The sequence below is a fragment of the Ambystoma mexicanum genome, chromosome 10, assembly GCF_040938575.1.
Source record: "Ambystoma mexicanum isolate Mex_15411 chromosome 10, UKY_AmexF1_1, whole genome shotgun sequence".
Lineage (NCBI taxonomy): Eukaryota > Metazoa > Chordata > Amphibia > Caudata > Ambystomatidae > Ambystoma > Ambystoma mexicanum.
In genome coordinates this window covers 1,628,155,875-1,628,180,835 of record NC_090932.1, presented here as the reverse complement: position 1 = coordinate 1,628,180,835, position 24,961 = coordinate 1,628,155,875, and the positions used below count along the sequence as shown (strand labels likewise).

At 45.5% G+C, this 24,961-nt stretch overlaps 1 protein-coding gene across 2 annotated transcripts in view; it reads left to right on the top strand.

Annotated features, from left to right (window-relative positions):
* The window catches only part of DGCR8 (DGCR8 microprocessor complex subunit), a 690,818-nt gene that overhangs the window by 339,718 nt on the left and 326,139 nt on the right, over nt 1-24,961 (top strand). For both annotated transcript variants that reach the window (XM_069620020.1, XM_069620021.1), the window contains exon 7: nt 15,483-15,584. In XM_069620020.1, coding sequence (XP_069476121.1) covers nt 15,483-15,584 — 102 coding nt within the window. The remainder of the gene's footprint in view (nt 1-15,482; nt 15,585-24,961) is intronic.

The following is a 24,961-nucleotide window of genomic DNA, read 5'->3' as shown; positions in this document are numbered from 1 at the left end:
GGTCCTGGCATTAAGCCAAGCCACCAGTCTACTGTGCCCGTCACTCGTCTTGGAGAACCCGAGGTATATCTCGCACTCCACCTCCTTATGGTCCGGATGCAGGCAGTAGAGGCATTGCAGAAGCTTGTCCCTACATATACATTCTGTAGTCCACATTTGGTGCAGGATTAGAAGTGGGACCTTCCCTCCTCCTCAGTCATGGTCGGAGGGCGCGAAGTAGGCCAGATGGCCTTCTAGAATCTTCGACGATCTTCGCCCTTGAGGGGCGCTGAAATTCAGACAACAGATCCCCGTTGTCAGCAGATGAAGAGCACACAGGCTCTTTTAGAACAAAAATAGAAACTTTTTTCTGTCAAATACGAGAAAAAAAAATGTATAAGTAGCTCGCAGAGCAAACTCGAGGAATCTCATCACTAATCTGAGGGAGAGGATTGTCATTGGATGAGGGCAGTATGAACCAGAGGACAGTGATTGGTTTAAAGGAGAAAGACAGTTTGTAAGCGAAAGTGAAACTGCTTTTTCTTTTACCGAGGATTCCCAGCCTGATGGGGAATTTTCATGAGCATGTGAATCCATGCCAGGCCCAGGCTGGAGAAGAATAGTTACAGGTAAGTAACTTAAACCTTCTGCGCAATAGATAAGTCAATAGGCTGAGCGTATCACTAAAAGGTGTATGAATGTGAACGCTCGTCACAATCCAGTGTGCGCACAGTAACACAAAGCAATACGAGTCCAAAATCTGTGTTTTAGAAACGGGGCAGGGGAGAAAATAAAGTTAGATCAGACAATTCTCAGTTGAACCTAGTCAAATCACAGCAAGACCACTACTGTTCCACTCTTTGCGTGTGTGTGTGGGGATTAAGTAGGTCAGCACAGCAACTCCTGTAGGAAGGTCTGCCCCTGCCAAGTAGAAGTTGAAGGATTACTGACTCCTCTGACGCAACCCACAGCAAAACCACTCTTGCGGCCCACTCTTCTATAAAGTAAGTGTTGGTATCACTTTATAACTGATTCAGTTTCGAGAGTAATAAAGTGTAAAAGTGTACCAATGGAGTTTACTCGCCTTGAATAGCATACTGCCATTCTAAAAGTGTAACATTAGGTTTTGGTCACCTTGAACTGCTGAATGCCTTTCTGAATAAGTCTATTCAAGTTCTTGCTTAACATAGAATTGTGTCCCATTCTTCTGTAAAGCAACATTGGTTTAACTATATTCCTGTAATAGTGCAAGAGTTTATAACCAATAAGGTTTTACTCACCTTAAATAGCATACTGCCATCCTAAATGAAGCTCTTAACTTTTGAAGGAACACGCTGCCATTCTTAAGTGATCTACGAGTTATTGCTTACCTTTGAAGTGTGTTCAAAAATGTTATTTGAGTGCGACTGTATCCATTTCGAAAGAACAATAAGTTACATATGTTCAATGTGCTTACCTGTTATTTTGTTTGTATAATTGTATTATTCCTGAAACAGAATAACTAAGTCTACAGGTACTTACTTGTAACAATGTTCTAGAACTATAGAACTCTTGAAACTGATTAACACTATTGGTTATTACCATTGGGGTCTGCTTCCCTTGAATTACCACGAGTCATTCTGAAAGTCTACTAGTATGGTTGTACTCCCCTTGAATAGCTTAATGCAATTCTAAATACGTATCACTAGGTTTTACTCAACTTGTACAGCATACTGCTATTCTAAATAAGGTTAATTTGGTTTCCATACCATATGTATTGTGTTGGTTTGTATAATTAGGTTTATGAAGGATAATAGTACTTGGCTTTCTGAAGAACTCTTTGCCTATGTATATAATAAAACGTCATTTTTACAATACATCAGCGTTTTTGTGTTAGGTAAGAATTAGTGCAGTCCAACGAGTGTGTTAGGCAAAGTTTGTATGCAGTATCCTTTGGGACCACTACACACATCTAGGACTACAGGTGTAAGCCAAAACAACCTTTTGTACAAGTCTTTACTACACAGTTTTGTGGTAGCGTTGCTCTGCAGCCAGTCTTATCTCAAGAGGGGAATGTGAGCTGTAAGGGTGTTACACAGAGGTCTAGAATTACAAGTATTCAAACTACCACTCAAGGTTTCTTGGTAAAAACACTTATTTATTTCAGTCAGTTATAAAACATTCACTAGGAGGAGGCAATCTATATACAAAAATACACTTCAATACTTCACACGGTCAGGTTTTGAGGCATTTAAACTACTTTGAAGTAGGAGAAAAAAGTCATAGGTTAATAAAAAGAATATTAGTTATTCTTAAACAGTGCAGTTAGTTTGAGTTCACCAGAAGAGTCAATTCAATGCAATAGGTTAGGCCAAAGTCAATGGGCTAAAGTCTTGTATAGGATAGGCAGATCTGGTAGTTAAATGGAAAAGTCTTTGCCACGGTTCTCAGAAGTAGTTTGTAAAAGAAAGATTCATATGTTGGTTCACAAGCTGACCAGACCTGCAAGTTGCCAAAGTTTCAATCACTTTCGCAGTGAGAGGGAAGTTCTCTCGGTCAGATTTTCACAGTACCTTACACTGAAGAGAAAGATGCAGCTGAAGACGTCTGTTCTTGGCAGTTGCTGCAGATCTCGCTGTTCTTGAGCCTCAGTCGTGGGGACAAGATGGAGGACGTCGGGCGGCTCCTGCACTGGGACTGGTCAAACAGCTGGCAAAGGCAAATCTGTCGGGCTGCCTTCCAAGCCAAGAGACTTGCCTTTTATCCAGTTTCCTCCCATTCATTCCAGCTTAGCTGCCACTCACCCAGCAGGGTGGCTGTCCTTGCCAGACAGCCAGCCAATCATGCCAGGGAGCATTTGGGTCTCCTAGGAGACTAAGCACAGGGAGTCTCGGGCACCTCCCTCCCTCACTGCCTGCCCAGCCCAGACACTCGGGCGCCAGAGGCGGTCTTCAGTCCTGAAGGCGTAGGAACAAAGGGACCAAACCTGGTTTGGCACGCAGAAACAAACTCTAGAAGGACCTTTCCAAGAAGAAATGGCAAAAAAAGACTGGGTCCTGTTTAAACAAAGGAGGCTTAGACGCCATCTTGAAAAAAATGGCTCCTGCGATGTAACGTTACCGGTGTTCGTGGTCGGGAAAAATCATGGTAGTTTGTTGTAAAACCTCTGCCACAAGCCATTTTGAGAGAAAAGGGTAGCATTTGACTGCTACATGAGTTTCTAGACTTGGGGGATACTAAGTAACCCCTCCAGCACTCTATTGTAAGATAGGGTGTGCTGGGTCTAGGTTTTTGAAAAGACTAGTAAAGTCAATTTCACTTTACTTACTCTGGGAAACAGTAATTTATCCCAGAGAAGATATTTAAACCTTGTGAAAGCCTAAAAAGGTTTCCCTGTGCCACTGCACTGAGGGTGCTGTGTGACACAAATGAAAAGATGATGCCTATGGAGTTGGCCAGACTCCAGAATTCAAAAAGAAACAAACACAGAAAACGCACAGAATTAAAAAGTTCAAAGCCCCAAAGTTTAGCAAAATTGCTGGAGGGCTCTAAGGTGGGAGGAATTGAACCATTTTGAGAATTCTCCCTAACAGTGTGGGACTACACAAGCCTTCTATCCTTGGTATTAGACCTACTTTTTAATATAGGCATGTACTACACAAGCTGGTAGTGTGACTGAGCAGCCAGGCTTATCTTGAGAGGGGTAATGTGAGCTGTAGAGATGTACAATGAAATCAGCAAATACAGGTATCCAAGTAAACACTTACAGACTTAGTTATAATATAAATATTTATTTAATTATAGACAAAAATATTTAAAGCATCCATTAATCCCAAATTAGGATTCAATTCAAAAAGCGAACAATAAAGCAGGTGAGTAATTTTTCATGTTACACATTTTCCAGCACCAAGGGTGACATCATTTGAGGTCAGTAGAACACTTCTATTGTATCATATTTGCAGTATTAAGTTATTAAGGAGGGAAAGGTTATGGTTAGATCAGAACATGCTGGTAGTCTACAAAAACAGATTATCCCAGAGAGATGCAGGCAGTCTTTTATCCCAGGATTAAGAGTGTTCAGCAATTAAAACCTGTAAGGGAACAAGCAATGGCAAAGCCAATAAGTTCAGGAGCTGCCCTTTAGGGAGCTAGGAAAGGCAAAGTCAATGGGCAAAGTCGAAGTTCTGATGCTCTTCTTCTTAGAAATGTTTTCTTAAAATGAGTAAACTTTAGAAAGCAAAACTGAAAGGCCAGAGCAAGTGAGTTGAGGTCCACTCGGAGTAGGATTAAATGGCACTCCCCAAGGTAAGAAGCACCCCAAATGGCTAAAGGATAATGTATCCCAAACCTCACAGTACCTGTGAACTGAAGCATTTGTTCTGGTTTCAGTGCACCAGACCCTTGTTCCTGGTCTTTGCTCGTGGTGACGAAAGGGAGGATGTCTGGCGGTTGTCAGAATCCTTCAGCCCTTGTTCCCGTAGTGTAGCCGAATAATTCTTCAAGGCAATGTATCCCCGTGGGTGATAAGACAAACACCCAAGGGAAGCAATTAACTAAAAGAAGAACACCAGATGACACCTTTCGGAAGATGGTAACTGCGTATGCATGGAGTCAATACTTCAGCAGAGAACTAGCACTGTCCTGCAGAAAAAAACGCACAGATCAAACAGCGTTTGCCTCAAAGGTTACAGGAAGTATTTAAGCCCAATAGATCGTTTTGATAATTGACCTGTGATGTAAAGTAGAAGACCTTGGGTCAAGCCTCACGACAAAATGCCAGATGTTAGTAAAAAAGGTTTGCAATAACATAGAAGGATAGAAAAGATGAGAGAAGGACAGGCTTACCGTGAAATTTAGTGTGGGACTGTCTTGGAGGGAGGTCCGTTGAAGGATAAAAAGGAACAGGAGTTGAGGGGCTATCCCGAAGGCACGAGGACGCCTATCACCTAAGGTGGCCAGTCTCTAGTCCCAAATAGTCACCGGACCCGACGGCACACGGACGCCTAGAATGCAGTAGTTCCAGAGCGAGAGTTCTTGGCAGGAGCAACCACTGAGGAGATGGTAAGAGTTCGGAAATATCCTTCACGTGAGCTATTGAACAGAATCACAAGAAGCACAGCTGGGGTAAGTTCCAGGCGGACAACAAGCAATCCGAATTGGGGCAAGGCAAAGGAGTCGATAAGGCAGTTCCAGGGGTCAAAAATCCGGGCGGGCAGCAAGGCACAAAAGGAGAAGGCAAAGGAGTCGATAACACGTAGCGTATGGTCAAAAAGCCAGAAGTCCAACCAGAGCAGATGAGGGCAAAACGAGCAATCCAGGGGAACTCCAAAGGTCAAAAAACATAGCGTTAGCGAGACAAAAGTACTGCTGAAGGTTTAATCAGAAGCACTATCCGTTTGTCCGGGACGGCTTATAAACTGTACCTCACTTGGCACGGAAGGCCGTGTCATGTGACCTGACATGTGAAGCGGCTGCCAGCGTTTCCAGGGCAACCACCATTGGCCCCATAATCGGAAGCGCACTGCTCTGTGATGTCGGAATGCTGCGGAGAGGTGTTGATGCTGAGTGCTCCCTGGAAAGAGACGTCGAACAGGATCCTGAACACATGGTTTCCCAACATGACGTGAGTAACGCCCAGTTATGTGTCCGGCATGTTTGAGACTGATCTTCCTGACAGATCCCCTCCTCAAAGAAGGCCCCACATCCCTAGCAGCCCAGAACTGAGCAACAAAACGAGGGGCATGAATATGATCAATGGGTTCCCAGGTTCTGTCCTCGGGGCCATAGCCTTTCCAATCTACTAAATAGTGGCGAACGCCACGATAGACCCTTGTATCTAAGATCCGTTTTGACCTCTTATTCTTCAGATCCCTGTACCTTGAAAGGACATGGGCGAGGAGATGGAAGTGAGGCAGGGCTTAACAACAGAGACATGACACGCTGGATGTATTTTCCACCAATCTGGTAAGCGCAATCACACCACCTCTGAGATGGTATAGGGTCTCACAAAACGAGGTAACCGTGCTCTTATGCCTGGTAACCGAAGATGCTTCGTAGAAAGCCAGACCCTCGAACCCACCTGGTAGGAAGGTGACGGTGAACGATGCTGGTCTGCCGCTGCCTTAGCCACCAGCTGAGCATATAGCAGATGTGGTTTAACCACATCGCGAAGTAGGGTGAGATTGCGTATGCAAACCGGAGCAGCCGGGGTGGAATCCTATAGCACCTGTATCTCCGGAAGCGAACGCGGGTGAAAACCATAAAGTACAAAGAACAGGGATGATTTCGTGGAGACATGCAAGAGAATTATTATATGCAAATTCGGCCATATGTAAAACAGATAACCAGTCTTCTTGATATTGCAACGTGAGGCAACGGAGATACTGCTCCAAAGTAGCGTTGAGCCATTCCGTTTGAGGATGGTAAGCAGATGAGTATCTGTCATTGATACCTAGGGTTGACGATAGCTCACCAGAACTGTAAAGTAAACTGTGTGTCAGAGAAGACGATGTTAGGTAAACCAAAGAACCGGAAGATATTCTGGAGGAACAGTCAAGCCAAGATCCTGTCGCTTCCACCTCTATAACATTCGTAAAATACGACCCCTCCTTCACACCACTAAACTTTTATCTACCTCCCTCATCTTCTCCAGACTCTACTACTGTTCGTGCCTTCTCTTCGGACTCCCCTCCTCTCATCTCTCCCCTCTTAAATCCATCTACCACTCTGCAATCCGCTCCCTATGCCTTCTCTCACCGCTTGACTCAATCTCCTCCTCCCTCACCTCTCTAGTTTGGCTCTTTTCACTCCCAGTTCAAGTTACTCTGTCTTGTTTTCAAGTCCCTCTATGGTCTTCCTCCTCCCTACCTCTCCTCTTCTTTCCTTCTTCACCCCTTCTCGTCCTCTCCGCTATGCTAATCTTTTCCTACTCTCTCCTCCTCCTTCATCCTGCGCCCCCTCCCGCACCTTCCAACTCCTTGCTCCCTTCCACTGGAACCGCCTCCCCCTTCACATCCGCTCTTCTCCCTCCTACCCGTCCTTTTGCACTTCTCTAAAATTTTACCTCTTCCACTCACCTCCTTAACACCCCACGTTCCTTTCCTCCTCTCTTCCTCTTTACCCTCACCTCTTACTCCTCCTCCTTCCTTACCCTCTGCATCCCTCCTGCCTCCTTCCTCCTGCTCGATTCTAGTCTCACCTTTTCCTCTCTTCTTCCCTCACATTCCTTCATTCCCTCTTTCTCCGGTTCTTACCTCCTCTAACATCTACTACTCCCTTGCACACCTCTCCCCTCCCACACCCTCCTCACTGCTGCAATATTGTAAGTTGTTTATACTGTTTTCAGGTTGTGGTTCAATTGTCATCTTATGCTTGCTGTATGTTTATTTGTTCTCATTTAAAGCACTTTGGAGTAAAGGGCTATATAAATTCAATAAAATACAAATACAAAAAATATAGGAGCTGAGGATAGACCCCTACAGGGAATGAAACGGGCTATCTTGGTGAAGTAATCTATCATGACCCATAGTGTGTCATAGCCACGTATCGGGGGAAGTTCCACAATGAAATCCATGGATGATATTGACCATGGTTGATCAGGGACAGGTAATGGTCTAAGAAGACGCATTGGTTTGCTGTGAGTGAGCTTCCCCTGAGCACACAGCCCAAAGAGCAATATATATATTCACATCTTTGCCCATAGCCGGCCACCAACACCAGCACATTAGAAGATCCATGGGTTTCCGTTGACCCGGATGTGCTGCAACTTTAGAATCGTGGCACCACTGAAGGGCTTTGGTACGGGACTGTTCATCAGGTAGGTACAATCGACCCTGCACATAAGGTAAACCATGAAAAAGGTCCATGATGTATTCCTTCATTTCTGGGTGTTCTGACTGAACCCATGTCTGCAGAGCCATCTTCAATAAAGGTTGCAACACATATCCACACTCCACCTGATGAGAAAGTACAAAAGCATGGTCAGAATCGTGCTTCGGCTTAGAACCATGAATGTGGGACAAAGCGTCAGCTTTGGAATGTTGAGTACCCGGGCGATAGGTGATATTAAAGTGATAGGCCGAAAAGAACTCATGCCAACGATCATGTCTGGCAGTACATCGTACCGATTCTAAGGCAGCAAGATTCCAGTGATCGATTTAGACTTGTACCGATGCAAGGGTACCCAATAAGTGATGTCGCCAGACAAGGAACGCATCCTTGATCGCAACGAATTCCTTTTCGGTGATGGAATAATTTCTTTCGTACGGAGTCAACTTGCGAGAATGGAACACCACTGGGTGGAGTACTCAAGAGTCTTGGCATGCCTGCGAGAAAATGGCACCTACTGCCACATCAGAAGCATCGGCCTCTACCACAAACGGTAGCTTCGGATCAGGATGTTCTAAAACAGGGGCGGTAGTGAAGGCCTTTTTTAAGTCATCGAAGGCTTCTTGAGCAGCCTTATTCCAAACATACAGTGCCTTGCAACTAGTTAAGGCCGTCAAGGGAGCTACGATGGTGGAGAAAGAACACACAAAACGTCTATAAAAATTCGAGAAGCCCAAGAATGACTGTAACGACTTCAAGGTATCTGGGACTGGCCAGTCCAAAACGGCCGTTACTTTAGTGTCGCTCATGCGGATTCCCCTGTTGGTGATTACATAACCCAGGAACTCAACACATGAAAAACACATTTCTCGAGTTAGCATAGAGATGATTCTCCCGTAAACGTTGGTAGGACTGTAGAAACATGTTGGACGTGTGTTTCAAGAGAGGGTGAGTAAATAAGAATGTCATCCAGAAAAATGACCAGGAAAATATCCAACATGTCACTGAACACATCATTGATGAAGTGTTGGAATGTAGCAGGAGCGTTACAGAGCCCATATGGCATAACACACTATTCTTATAAGCCATAACGTGTTTTGAATGCCGTCTTCCATTCATCCCCCTGACGGATTCTGGCAAGGTTGTAGGCACCTGTCATGGTCACTGGGCAAGAGCCTAGTACTCCACTACATACAAGGTCCCAATGAACCCAGTCTTGGCGCCTATGGCACCAAGCTCATTTCAAAATGTGCTTAGCACACAGAATATCAGGGGCACATGCAGCAAGGCCGGGCGGGGCCCGACTATCACTGAGAAGGCACGTGCGGAAGGAGGAGCTAGGTGGGGCCACAAGTCGGAGCCTACAGGGAGTGGCTGGGTCCAGGCTATATAAAACGGCCCCACCCAAACACTGGCGCTTCGCGTTAGTTTGCTATCAGCATCGTAACGCTCACTGCCAACCAGAAGAATCTTACCTGATCCAGCACGTGCGCTCCCAGTCTTCGGAACCCTTCGCTACCTATCTGACTCAACGTGCGCACTTATAGCCACCTTGACCATCTTACCTGGAAACCATCATCGCCGGAGGCCTTGTCACTCGCTTCCTCTTTACAATCGCTGCGCACGCCTGAGATTGCACCACCGTCGGAAGCCCAACCGTCTGCCATCACTCGGCAGTCGCAGCGCAAGCCTTACCTGTGATCACTTCGTCGCTGGAAGCCTCGCCATCAGCTCGCGACTCGGCCGCAGTCATACTCACCTTCCCGGAGTCCTCGGCAGGTACTCCCTAACAACCTTACCTGTTCCGCATTCCATCGACTTAGGACCTTCTGCGGGTGGTGCCTCCACGCGAATCTACGTCTCCAACCACCATGAGGAGCCAGATACCAGCATCCAGCCATGGCCAACCTCCCGCACCTGCAAAGCGGCATAATTTACGAACTTGGTGCAGTCTCAGAAATCACCAGCTTAGTTACCAGTGGTGGATACTCCCGGAGCTGCTTCCTTTTGCCATCACGCACTCCTGGGTCATCTTCATTGCTACAGGGGGGGAGAAAGAACATACCCTTACGAACAATAAGTGCCATTACAAGAACAATACGAAACTCATAACACTTACCTTCAAGACGGAACTGTCGCAGCCGGTCTGGACCGCCGCAATCAGGATCAGTGACGTAACTAGGTCCATCCGCAGCGTCTCTGCTGAAGGAAAGCAGAACGGAGAGCTCGCCCTTACATACTATCAGGTGAGCCTGCATGGGTAAACTTCTGCGCACCACATTCTGGCACGAAAGGGCAGAAGGGAACCACGACTCCACCACGCTAGCCTCATTGTCTCTCACCCTCTCGTCGGAACAGGTCCAGCCTTCCAGGCCCACGAAGAGGCAGCTGTTGGGAGGAGAGAAGCGGTCTGAGGGATTCCACTCCAGGGAGGGCTCCAACCGTGCCCCAATGCCCCTGCCCCTGCAGAGACCCAGTGAGCGTACCTGCACCCCGCAAGTCAAGTTTAGTAAAGATTTCTGAGGAACCAAGTTGGTCCAAGAGAACGGAAAGAAGTGGTATCGGGTACTGATTGCGGATAGTAACCGCGTTCAATTCACAATAATCGATGCATGATCTTAAGTCTCCTTCCTTCTTTGGTACAAAGAACAAGGGTGAGGCTGCTGGCGAATGGGAAGGGCGAATAAAGCCAGATTTTAAAGACTCATCTATGTATTCTTTAAGCAAGGCATCCTCTTTGACTGGTAATGAACAGTCCTGTAGGTAATTTAGCTCCTGGAACAAGATCGATTGGACAGTCATATGCCCTATGTGGGGGTAAGACCTCTGCTCCCTTGGCATCAGACATCTAGGAAAGAAGCATAGACCTCAGGTAAAGGACGCCCAGTGATGGCGCCAACCGTTAAGGCGGTCCAAAGTAGTCGACGACAAGGAGAACTAGGCGTGATCACCGAAGACATGCATGACTCATCACAATTTTGAACAAAACGTGACTTCTCCAGACTGCCAATCTATACTGGGGTTAAGCTTATACAACCACTGCAGTCCCAGAATGCTTCTGAATTGTAGAGCAGCGATCACGTCAAAAGTAATGCTCTCCACATGGCCAGAACAATCCACCATGTTCAATGGTGTGGTTTTCTCAGTCACCAATCCAGACAAAAGGGTAGTTCCGTCCACGGCATTAACGACCTCGGGTCTTTAGGGATCAAGGGTATGCCTCTTTCTCTGGCATACTGGGTATCAATGTAATTTCCTTTGGCACCAGAATCAATAACAGCCCTCGCGGTCCAGGAGACACCGCAGGGCAGTTCGAACAGAGTTGAAAGCGTAAAAGCCAATGAATGAAGCGGGTCCTTGGATGTTTGGCTCGGCAAACGGACCCCTTCTATTGCTGGGCTTTGGAGTTTCCCTGCCTTTTGGGTTTCTTCGGACATTCCCGTAAAACATGGCCCAGAGATCCACAATACAAACAAAGATTGTTCTTTCTGCGGTTTTCTCGTTCCTCCATAGTTAATGGCTTCCTGACAGCACCAATCTGCATGGGTTCAGAACTGCCAGAAACTGCAACTGGTAAGGGGGTTGGTACAGGTACGTGACCCTTAAGCTCCCCTCTGCTTCAGCACGCCTAGCGTCAATCTGTAAAACGAGATCGAGGAGTTCAGGAAACCCACTGGGAAGCACAGGGATCGTGGCCAAAATGTCCTTCAAAGAGTCTGAAAGCCCCCGGTAAAATATGAAAGCTTTCTTTTCTTCAGGCCAATTGGTTTCTGCTGCTAACTGGTTACATTTTGCTAGGTACGTGAACAGAGCAGAAACACCCTGAGTGAGATTCAATAACTCAAGGTCAGTAGCTTGTGACTTATATCTAGTGTCAAATACTCGACTCGTTGCGTTCAAAAGAGCATTGCAATCATAGAGCAATTGGCTACCTTCCTCAAGCAGAGGATTGGCCCATGCTGCTGCTGTACCTCCTAAATGAGTACATAAAGGCAGCCTTGGTGGTGGAAAAGAGTTTGGACGACAAAGAAAATGCAGCTGTTATTTGTTCAAAAGGTCAGGAAAACGCTAGGGTCCCCTGTAAACCGCTCTGGAGGGGCTAACGGAAATTGGGCTGTCGCATAAACTGGACCCTGCTCCCGGCTAGTGGACGGAAGTCCCGAAGCTACGGGCACGGGACGTCCCACAGAACCGGCAGGAGGTATGGCTGCTTGGAGCTCGTCCATATGATGCTGTGGCGTTGTGCGCAGCAACCATATCTGTACGTAGATCAGCCACTAGTTGCATCATACCTGAAAGGTTTTCACTGATGTCCATTGTAATTGCGTATAGGCTTCTGATTCTGACAGAATCCTTCAGCCCTTGTGCCCGTAGTGTAGCCGAAAAATTCTTCAAGGCAATGTATCCCCCTGGGTAATAAGCCAAACACCCAAGGGAAGCAATTAACTAGAAGAGGAACACCAGATGACACCTTTCGGAAGATGGTAACTGCGTATGCGAGGAGTCAATACTTCGGCAGAGAACTATCACTGTCCTGCAGAAAAAAACGCACAGATCAAACAGCGTTTGCCTCAAAGGATACAGGAAGTATTTAAGCCCACTAGATCGTTTAACTGACCTATGATGTAAAGTAGAAGACCTTAGGTCAAGCCTCACGACTGAAGTGCCAAAGAAGGGTTCCCTGCAAAATGCCAGAAGTTAGTAAAAGAGGTTTGCAATAACAGAAGGATAGAAAAGATGCAGTCAGAAGGACAGGCTTACTGTGAAATTAAGCAGTGTGGGACTGTCTTGGAGGGAGGTCCGTTGAAGGATGAAAAGGAACAGGAGTTGAGGGGCTATCCCGACGACACGAGGACGCCCATCACCTAAGGGGACCAGTCTCTAGTCCCAAATAGTCACCGGACCAGATGACACGTGGACATCTAGAATGCAGTAGTTCCAGAGCGAGAGTTTTTGGCAGGAGAAACCACAGAAGAGAAGGTAAGTGTTTGGAAATATCCTTGACGTGAGCTATTGAACAGAATCCCAAGAAGCACAGCTGGGCTAAGTTCCAGGCAGACAACAAGCAATCGAAATTGGGGCAAGGCAAAGAGTCGATCAGGCAGTTCTATGGGTCCAAATCTGGGCGGGCAGCAAGGCACAAAAGGAGAAGGCAAAGGAGTCGATAACACGTAGGGTAGGGTCAAAAAGCCAGCACTCCAACCAGAGTTTGAGTGCAAAACAAGCAATCCAGGAGAAATCCAAAGGTCAAAAAACGTAGCGTTAGCGAGACAAAAGTACTCTCTTAATCAGAAGCACTCTCCGTTTGTCTGGGGCGGCTTATAAACAGTACTTCACATGACACGGAAGGCCGTTTCATGTGACCCGACGTGTGAAGCGGCTGCCAGCGTTTCCAGGGCAACCGCCATTGGCCCTATGATCGGAAGCGCACCACTCTGACACGCCGGAATGTAGCGGGGAGATGTCAATGCTGAGGGCACCCCGGAAAAAAAAAGCCGAACCGGATCCTGAAAACATGGTTTCCCAACATGACGTCAGTAACGCCCAGTTATGTGTCCGGCATGTTTGCGGCTGATCTTCCTGACAGCAGTCTCGTGCGGCAGCACTCGAGAGAGAAACCCGGCAGAAAACTCTTTCCTTTGATTCAGCGGCACTTTGTGGTTTTGGCACCTTTTTCTCAGCGCCAAAGAAAGAACAGTTCTGGTTAGTTTCCTTGAACAGTCGGTCCTGAATGCGTATTTCCTGCTTCTGTAGGGTTCGCTGGGTGCCCACAAAGTTTTGGCTAGATTCGCACATTGGAAGACCATGCACTCACAGATGGTCGAGGTACCCCAGGTATTGGGATTCTGTAGCCTTGGAAAGTTGTAGCAAGTCGGGGGTTGCGCCAAAATAGTTTGTCTTGAGGGTAGTTGGTCCCACCAGCCTAAGGGAAGAAGTCGTCCCATACGGGTCTTCCCAATCGATTTGAGAACTGGGTCAGCGTAGCTGCAGGGCTTCACGGGGCACTTAGTGGTCCAGGAGGGTGCAGCTTGCGTCTCTTCACGTCGTATTCTTTGGATGTTGTCCTCCAGTGGTCGACTCCGCCTCTACTCCCAAAAACCTTGCTTTTTATGCAAGTACCCATTCATTCACAGCCCTAGGATGTCAATCACCCAGCAGGGTGGCTGTCCTACAGGACAGCCAACCGGCCAATAGAAACTGGTTTTACTCGGGTACACCTAGAGACAAAGGACAGGGAAGTTTCGGGACCCTCCCTCACTTCCTGCCTTTCCAGACACATTGGAGCCTGTGCGGGCTTCAGGGGTGAAGCCCTCCAAAGGCAAAACACACATGACTCAAACCCTAATCAAACAGAGTAAAAGCTCAGAAGAAACTAACTGACAAGAAATTATGGAAAAAGAAGATGGGGGGCCATTTTGGGAAAATGGGCACTGTCGGGTGCAGCACTGCAGCGGAGATATCAGCCTGCAGATACATGTAACTAGGTAAAAAAAAAAAACATTGCATGCAGCAATTCAAGCGAGTTAGTGTTAACAAAATGTTAGAGGAGGAATGGGTTAAAGGAATTACTATGTAACCCCCAGCACTCCAACTCCACATAAGGTGGTGTGTGCTGGGCCCATAAAGTAAAGGTAAGTAAGACAGGGGTCATCTTACTATTCTTGGGATCAGTATTTCATCCAAGAATTTTTTTTTATTTAAATGTTTTATTGGTTATAAGTCAAACATGCAAAAAACAATTATCAACCTAAATAAACCTTTAACATTATCCTCCATAATCGTCTCTCATATCTTCACTTCACATAGCTCAATAGCTTCCAACAGCCTTAATAGTTGATCATCGCTCAAAGAGACTCTTTAAGCTACATTTTTTAAGAATGTACCTCTAGCCCCCATCTTTCCTGTTTTATCATACCGGTATACCTGTTAAAACAGTGTCCAGCATTTTCATACTGGCAATAACCAGTTTGATCTGATCCCTTATAAGCATCCATTTCTACCATTTATTCCTGGGTAAAGTAGACCCCATAGATTTACATTCACCCAGGAAAAACAATCTTGTCTACTCTAGTGCCTCACAATTAATTAGCAAATGCTCAGGAATTTTCACCAACAGATTATCCTTACAATATCGACACACAATGTTTTCAATCCCTGGGACTTTTCTCATATATTGAACTTCTCTTGTGTTTAAGATATTCAAACAACACCTAAGAGTCCAGCTGGGGGTCTCAAAGGCTAAAGGGAATTGGCACACAAATGAAAATTCTCCCTAAGACTTGGGATCATATGTTTGCTACAATGTCTTTGTACCAAACTACATACCTCTCTCCCTCCTAAAAAAAAAATTTAAAAAAAAAAGCCTGGCTGCTCAGTCATTATCTCAGGTGGTACAGCCTTATACTAAGAGTTAAGTTTACTGTTTTGCCTATGTTATCGTTTTCTAAAGCCCCTGGGTGGACTTTAGAAAAACTGTGCTAACATGGGTGACGGCTTATGAGTGAATAAGTTAGGTGAACTAGTACAGGAACAGCAATAAATGTGTTGGCTCATGTGCGAGACGCAGCTCAGGATGTTCGATCAAACAACTCACACCTTAACGTCAACAAGAGTTCCTTTTCAAATGTTACTGGTTGTACCTTGTTATTACAGTATTGTCAATAAACTGAACGCTTTTTTTTAAATCTCTATTTTAGAGTTTGTAATTAATCCCAACGGGAAATCTGAGGTTTGCATACTGCATGAATATATGCAGCGAGTCCTGAAGGTTCGCCCTGTCTACAATTTCTTTGAATGTGGTAAGCAGTTCTTAGCACTTTTACTATGTCTTGTGAAATGACGGTTGATCTATAAAACCTAGACTTTGAGTGGTTCACTGTGATCAGCCAATATTTTCCAGTATGAATTTGAAAGAATAACCCTAGGGATGATGCAAAAAACACACACAAACTGATAATACCTGAAACAACCAATCAGTCAAATATTCTTTTACAGTGCACAGAGGGAAGTGGTTTTATGTACTATAGTTTGAATATCTCAAGAAAAAGGATATGGCTTCTGAGTATAAAAGTTACATGTTATCCAAACTTTCTGGGCAGTGATGCAGTATACGTTGGGTTGCTGTCCTGCGGTTTCTTGCTTGGCACAAACCTTGCTGCTTGCTTTGCCTTGGACCACAGGCTGGATGCATGAGATGACCCAATAAAAACAGAGCAGTACTTCTGATCACCCGCCCGACCCCTGATAAACACATCCTTAAGTGGTTGATTAGTATGGCTTTGTTAGCTTGTGCTGTGGTTGTGTGAACCCTTCTGTTCTTTAGTGTCCGATTTGTTGATATGAAATATTTTCTTGTGGTTGCGTTATACAGCCTTCCATGGTACATTGTGGTTCTTGCATATAACATGGGCACTCCCAAGACACAGACAATACCTGTGAAATCTCAGACTCTGTTGTATATGTTGGGAAACTAAGCCACCCTGATACTCTTGAGTAACACCAACAGCCATGGAAGGCATTTGTCAGTTTTACTAAAGTCCACTTAAGCCAGGACTATAGAAGACACTCCTTTTAATGTACAGGGATCCAACTCTTAGTATAGGCCTGAACTACCCAAACGTGTTGGTAGCTAGGGTTGAGAAGCCAGGCTTTTCTTAGGAGACCAGGGCTGTGGTAGAGTACAATGACCTTTGAGCGCACACACAGTCAAGAAGACACTTCCACACTTGCAGTTAAATATGAATATAATTGTGTATTAAATATACTAGGCAGTAGTTCACTTTTCAATTAAGGTAAAATAAAACATTTATACATATACAGTAAGGCTTTAGCAGTTGCAACTCAATTCAGTGGTAAACCTTAAGTTGAAATGCAGGTAAGTGACAGAGTTTCTTTAGTTTAGCAAAAGTATTCAACCAAAAATCGTACTCTGATAATACCGGTAAGTAAATAACTTGTTACACACTTAGTTGGAAGCAATTCAAGGTAAGTAAAGCGCTTGCCAAATAATACTTTGAAATCACTGGTTCAAGGATGAATGAATGAATCAATCAATCAATCAATGAATCAAGACCACCACAGAGCAGGGAAGACTTGCATTACATTCACAAAGGGCTTGGCCTTAAAATGTCCTTCCTTATCTAGTTATGAAAGTTTCAGAGTCCAATTGGAGGGCGAAATGCATAAGGCAAGAGCTGTAGAATGTCAGGAGTTCCAGAGGAAGACTTGTAGCAAGGAAGTACAGTTCTTTGTTGGGGAAAAGGGCTCAGGGACATTGTAGAAGGCTCCCTGTAGGCGCACAGGCAAACTTGTATGGTCAAACTCCAAATGTACAAATTAGCACTCCAGCAAAGCAACTCTAAGTAAGTTCTACTAAGAGTCTCACCGTACCTTTAGCATGAAGAAACAATTGCAGCACGAAGCTTCCATGATGCAGCAGCAGAAGACACGGTTACTGGATTCTTGGTAAGGGAGATTGAAGAAGGGACACTGGATGGATCTTCGCAGCAGCAGTTGAGTGGAGGGGCTTCAGACAGGATTTTTCGCCGTTCTGTGGTTTTGGAGCCCATTTCATAGCGCCAGTGTGAAAGGTTACAGTCCGGTAGACTCAGCTTGCTCTCTCGGCCCGGCCTTTGGATGAGAGTTGTTAGGGGAGTTTTCCTAAAGTCCATTGTGGGGGTGGACATTATAAAACTATCTCAATGGTGTATAGATCCCAACTCTTAGTATCAGTCTGTACTACTCATGGAACCTTGGTAGAGTAGCAGAGCAGCCAGGCTGATCATAAGAGGAATATGTGAGCTGTAGGTAAGTATGCTGTACCCAGTTAGTAAAGCAGAGCAAAGAAACACTTATAAATGTGTATTCAAATATGCATTTATTATATTTACACAAAGAATGTTCTTACAATGCTTAGATAATTAAACCAACATACATAGAAATACTTTTAGATACTTTTCAAAGGCACCTGCTTTGTTTATTGCTCTCGAGTACATTTAGAGTTTGACACTGACAGTTCTACCGTATTATCGGTAATAACGCTCACTCGCACACATAGAAAGGTGTACAGTAATTGTATTTAGTTAGCAAAACCACATCAGATAAAGTCTTTTTGGAACAAAAATAGTTGGTAAGTCAAACAGTAGCAGCGCAATAAGGTTAAAGGCAGTTCGGAGAGGGCTCAAAGTCTTACGAAGTGGCAGTACGCCAAAGGTTCCTTTGGATACTTTCAGTCTCTAGGTAAGGCTACTAGAAGAATAACTCAATGGTGGAGACCCTCTTAAAGGACTCGCAAAAGGGGCACAAGCAACAGCTTGGGTCAGAGGTAAAAGTTGACATCCTGACCACCCCTATGTGCACTCCAATGCTCTGGAGCGACTTCTTGGATGACGGTAAGCAATACCTTTTCTCCACACTATACCTTTTGGTTCGAAGAAATGTTTGTGACTGGATTCTCCCCAATGTGGCAGCGCTGGAGCCGACCTAAGGATTCCTTGGTCTGGTGGCGAAAGGCAGTGGATGGGATCTCTCAGCAGCAGTCTCAAGGGAGGACCTCTGACATGATTTCCTCAGCTTCTCTGGTTAGTCTGCGGTTTTGGCGCCTTCTCTGCAGCACCAAAAAAAGGACATGATTCGCCCGGTCAATCTTCTTTGATTCCTGGATTCTGCACTCTGGTGAGGGGACTTGGATGAGTCACATTGTGTGTCCGGAGATTCAGCTGGAGCTCAGCAAAGACTTGGACGGATTTGGCTTTGGCAACATGATGCACTCCGGTTAGCTCGGAGGTCTCCTGGTATTAGAGGTCTGCAGCTCTGGAAAGTCACGGGCCCTCAGGAGATGGCTCAGATTGTAGTTAGTCTTCTGACTGGTTGTTCCCACCAATCAAAGGGAAGGAGTTGTGCTCTTAGGAGTTCCTCTGTCGCATAGAAAACTGGGTCAGGACAGCAGTGGTTGCTTCACGGTGTTGCAAAGGGTCTGCAGGTGTCTCTGGAAGTCTTCTTCAATTTCCAGTGACTGACTTGCCTTTCACCTCAGATTTTATTCAGTTTCCTCGCACGCTTCTGTGCAATATTCCTCAGCAGTTTACAGAAAGGGTTGGGTTGCTGTCCAATCAGGACAGCCAATCCCCCCCAGTGGGAGCTGCTTCCATTCAGGAACTCAGGCAGACAAAGAGTAGGGAAGTAAAACACTCCCCCTCTTCCTGCCTGCCCAGACACACTGGAGCCTAGGCGGGGACACCCAAAGGTTCACGCCAAAGGCAAAACATGCACACATACCTCCCACTGACACCAGCCTTATCTAGAGGGTTGTCTGTGACTAAAAAGTCACAGGAGCAGAGGGAAGGGGGATAATATTCATCCCCTTGGCACTCCACATAAGGCGGTGTGTGTGAATCTCTCAAAATATGTTTTAGGAGAGATACAAAGTATCTCAATCCTTAAGAACAGTAGAAAGTAAGGATAAACAAAGCATCTCAAAGGAGAACCCAAACGGTTCCCAGCAACACTGTCCACAAGGAGCTGTGGGCTGCAAAAGTAAAATACAGATGCCGTAAAAAAGATGTGAAGGAATGTAGACTCCATAGAAAAAATAACACGGAACAGATTTCCAAAAGGTAGAGCTCATAATGAATGAGTGGAAAAAAGCTCCACTCATTTAGAATATAAAGAAAAAGATCCAGAAGTCCAACAAAAAGTGCTGGGGGTCTCACTAGGAGAGGTGATGAACAATTATCTCCCTAACAAGGGGACTTAATGTAGTGGAATCTTGACTTTGGAGGACTGGAAGGAGTCACCTAAATTTCGGGGGGTTTTGTTTGTTGGAAAGCGATGCACTTCGCACTGGCAACAGCTACCAGGGTCCTGATCGGAGCTTCCCTGTAACTTTGAAAAGAGGGCTGGCGCAGCAGCGGTCAGTCTGATTGCTCTGCCAGTCTCTGGAGGTAGCTGCAGAGGTCCTCCTTCTCCTGTTCGTAATGGCTCATCGACTGGCTTTATTAGGACAGTTTTCCTGAAGTCCAACAAAGGGCTTTGTAAAACCATTCAACTGAGGCAGTACAAGACTCCACTCTTAGTATAAGGCTGTACTACTTGAGTTCAGGGTAACGTAGACAGAGCAGCCAGGCTTACCTTAGCAGCGAGAGGGGGCTGTAGAATCAGTAGAAAGAAATTGTAATACAAATGGACCTAGGATACACAAACAGTATGTATTGTAAAAATAACTGGTTTGTTTAAATACAAGTAGGCCCAGATCCATCTTGGGGGAAATGAGTACTATCACAGATCATATAAACACATTATGGAAAAACACACTATGCTTGAAGGTACACAGACCAAAACCTATAACCTAATTTGGAACACCTAACTGTAGTGCTAGAGAAGTGATAACCAATAGTTACTTTTAGATTACTTTCAGTAATAGGGTAGTAGACACTAGCAGTTGTACCGTGGCGCTTAGCAAGAAATCACATGGGTCAACTGGACAATATACTTTACAGAATAGTGAAACGCTTATTTTAGGAACAGTAAAAACATATAACTCTGATTCAGGATAAGTTATTCTAGGGGAGTTGGACCTTAGGGTGTAATATTCATTTAAAGTTGCTTTTCAGTTCAGACTAAGGGAAGCAATAACTAACTTATTTTCGGATGAATTGTACCACAGAACTGGGGTTGATTTCGTACCAACTTAAAGGATTTCCATGCGCCTGGTTTTTGTTCAAAATGAAATGGTGTCGCTGTTTGTGTGAAGCAAGAAAAGGGGCACTTAGTGACCCCAACCCCTTTGGAACAACAATTATTTGTACTGCTCCACACTTCAGCAACTGCGCACACTTTTTTATATTCATGTAATGAAAAATCCCAAATCAAATATGCATTTCAGTCATGGTAAAACAAAAGGAATAATAGATAAACCAACATAAAGTGTAATCACAGATATAAGGAGGGGTGATGCGGGGGGTGTTAAGGGTATGTCAAAATGAAAAGAGAGAGAGGGGAGAAAAATGAAGAGAAAAATATGCAAGGATAAAATAATTAATGAACGCTTGAGGCCAATTGTGTTAAACACATAAGTGTAGTGTCAAATATTAAAAATATAAATAGTATGTAGTTTTGCCCATGGCGAATTTACCTAAATTCCAAAATCAAGGAGTTTCAATTAGGTGAAACACAAAATCACGGGATAAATCCCCTTATGAGAAGTCATGTCAAAGAAATCATAAATAGTTGTGTAGTTGGGAAACACATAGCTAATTAATCAAAAAGAGGAGCACATCCCTCTGACATCTGCTATAATAGATCCAAAAAACGGCACGTTGGCTATTCACAAACAGTTTAAAGCCATCATGTAACAGTGTAAACAATATTCCAGAAAGAGCTGTCTGAAAATATATATAAATATATATGTGCATTTAAGCCGTACACACGTGGTGTTGCAGTTTTTTCATCCGCCCGTTAGTGGGTGCAACATAGATAAATAAGAAAGAAATATTATGATACTGCACTATTTAGGGATCTGTACATTGCCATTCACAGTGAATTAGAATCCAACAGCGCACGAAACGCCGTCCGAAATAGGGCAAGATAAACAAATGCGATTGAAGTCATGTGGGATACTACGATCTCAAACGTTGACAAGAAACAGTATTTATGATTATGAAAAGCCTCCTAAATGAGAGCGAAATACACTTGAGCGGAGCCTACCTCCCGATTGTCTCGAGTCCACTGCCGTCTGGGTTCTGCAAAACGCTGCTCTGGCTCCGTTTACAAACGTTGTCCTGATAACCTAAAGTCCTACTACTGTTTGGTTTGTCCCATTCAAAGAGTCAGGCACAGAATGTGAGCCCCATATTTTGGGCTCGTAAGACAAAACCATGCTGAAAAAACACCTTGAAGTGGTAATTAGGCAGTTCCCAAGGGCTTCACACTGTCGAGCTACTCAGCCTCTCGGAGGTGCCCCCGATACACCTCACGACGGGCCCAACACATCATCTGGCACAGCAGGGAAATTAGCCCTCACAGCATGGTGCCTGAGCAGGTAATGATTTGGCAGCTAAGCCTCTCCCAGGCCAATCTGGAGATCGTACAGGGCGCGTGGAGCAAAGCACCAGGGCCCAGGATAAAAGCAAATGGACCAGATTCTGCCACTGGGCCGACTCCAAGGGAATTGACCCCTTGGCTTGCACGTTGGACAACATGCTCCCCTTTTCGGCGCACCTCGCTCATTCAGGCGTGCAGGTGGATACCTGCCGTACATACCTTGCAGCCATTGGGGCTTACAGGAATTCAGAGGAGGGCATTTTTTCCTCCTCCAACCCTATTGTCAAACATCTGACGGGTCTTGCTAGGCTCTACCCACCTAGCAAGAGACAGCACCCGATGTGGGACCTCAACATAGTCTGGTGCGCCCTGGCACACAAATCATTTGAGCCAATGGCGTCCGTGGACATTAGGATGGTCACCATCAAGATGGCCTTACCTCGGCTCGTAGAGTCAGCGAGATCCAGGCGCTAGTCGCCTCTTAACCATATACCACGTTTCACAAGGACAAGGTAGTCATGCGGACGCACCCGGATTTTCTGCCCAAGGTTCCATCTGCATTTCACTTGAACGAGGAAATAGTCCTTCCGACGTTCTTTCCTGATCCCACGGACGAAGCACAGCGAGTGCTGCACTGCCTAGATGTCAGGCATGCCCTGAAATTCTACTTGGACAAGACCAAGGGCTTCCGCAAGTCGGACGCCCGGTTTGTCACCTTCGGCGGCTCGAGGCCAGGCGATCAGGCCTCTAAGGCTTTCATATCCCGCTGGATGGTCTCTGCCATCAAAGAAGTGTACAAGGGCCAGCACGCTGTCAGGGCCAAGGCAACGGCCATTGCATTCCAGCACCATGTCCCTTGGCAAGGCATAAGCAGGGTGGCCACTTCGGCCTCTCCCTTGGCATTTTTCAAGCATTACTGCTTGTTTGCCGGCATTAGATCTGATGCGGATTTCGGACAGGCGGTTCTCAGGAACCTATTTGCTTAAGGAGGGTCTCCTCTCCACCCTGGGTCTACAATCGGTTGCAATAGCCCATACAGTATAGAGGAAAGGGGACGGGATGTAAGAGTAATTATAAATTACTCACCGTAGGGACTAAAGTGCTCTTAGTCCATAGTCCCCTTTCCTCCATATGTCCCACCAACCTCCCCCTAATAATACTGTGTCATTAGGCAATGTTAAATCTATTGTCGACCCCTTAGTGGGGACTGAGATGTGGCACCGGAGGGCAGAGTCAGGGCAGAGCATGCTCCCTGGGCCGCGTCCCTGCACGCCTCTAAATTTAGAGGGGAATTTAAAGGGGAAGAATGTTTTTTTCTGGTGAAAAGGGTTCTGTCTCCCGTCCCTTGGAAAGGACACCCATACAGTATGGAGGAAAGGGGACTATGGACTAAGTAGGTTAGTCACTACTTATAATTTTCCAATTCTGTTACATGAGTTCTCTGAGGCAGAAGAGGGACCCTAGTAGTCTAGTAGCCAGCTGTAGGCAGGGTGAGATAGGACTCGGTTGCAGGCAAATCTCAGAGTTCCAGATGAACACTGTTCAAACAAGTAAATATTTTACTTAAGAGTTAGTTGAGGGTCCAGGGACTTATGAGAAGGATTCCAGCAGTGGGTCTGGGTGAACTGGATGAGATCCCTCCCAATCTCATAAAACACCCTAATATTACACAGGAATCACTAGCGACTTAAAGTAAGTAAATACCCAAGCCAGCACAGTACCTCATCACAGAAGATATTTTTGCAGCAGGACTTCTTCAGGATCTGCAGCCAAAAACCCAGTTGTTGAATTCCTTCTCTAAGAAAATAGGAAACTGGAAGGATTTTTGCAGCAAGGAGCACGGGGAAGGCTCTAGGCAAGGTTTTTCTCGTGGCTGGATACAGCTCTGTGGATTTGGCACTTTTTTCAGGAGCACAGAAGAAGACGGAATATCGCTGGTCGGATTCTCATCGTTTGCCAGGTCCAGCACTCTGGTGAGGGGAATTTTTGGACTCTATTCACGTCTTTGGTGTTCCAGCAGGATGCCCACAAAGTTTCAGCGAAATTCTGTGCTGAAGACTGTGCACTGCACAATGGCTAGAGGTCCCAGCCCCGCAAGGTTGCAGCACAATGTGGGATGGTTCAAAATGCAAAATGTCTTGCGTCCAGTGGGTCTCATCTGGCTCTGGGTTGTTTTTTTCCTGAGTCCCCAGGTCGATTGGAAGGAAGGGCTACAGCAGGCTCTGGTTACACAGCAGGCTCTCAGGTTGCTGAAAATCGTCTCAGCTGTAATTCCCTTCATCATCCTCTTTGGTTTTGGTTCCAGTGGTCGACTAACTCTTCAGCTTCCAGGATTGGACTTTTATGCAGGAATCCAGCCATTCAAACAGCCTTGCAACATTCAAACTTGTGGGGTTGGCAGTAGTAGAGAAGGAGCCAAGTGCCCCCATGTCACCCATATTGCCTATATGTTGGGAACCAGAGTGTGAGACAAGTGCAGTACCAGTAAGAATACTGATACCAAAGAGAATCCTGGAAGCAAGGTTCCCATTGAGAAAACCATACCTGCATATATGAGGGCCATTTGAATGAAATCCCGGAAGAAGCGGAGCAAATGAATGACCAAGACGAATGGTGATTTCATGCAGGGTCGAGCTGACATACATAGAAGAGATGCAGAGACAAGAGGATGTAGATATTCTATAGGACATCAAGAAAGTATCAAAGATAAGTGACATCTTGGGATCAAGGTGAAGAAACGTATGCCGCAGAAATTTTGTCAAGTGCGTTTACACGTTTACAGATGCAAAGAAACTCAGACAAAGTATTCTTGAGGCTCGCTTTAGAGTGAATAGATTGCGGCATGCACCAACATATACATACATGTATAAAATAAGTAAAGGATGGATGTTTACACTACGTGTTACAGTAGAGTTGGACTGAAAAAAAGCAAGGCCTCTTTTCCAGTGTGTCACATTAAAAAAACAAATGAATTACCAAGTGAATCTCAAAGGCGAGGCTGGATGGGACATAAAGCCAAGTCAAGAAGTCAAGATCTTATCAGGCTGGGGTGAGCTGACATTGGATTCAAAATCATGTGAAAGTACAGCTCCTGTTCAGAAGGCATGAACAAAACGAGGAAGATGTCAGAGGTCTA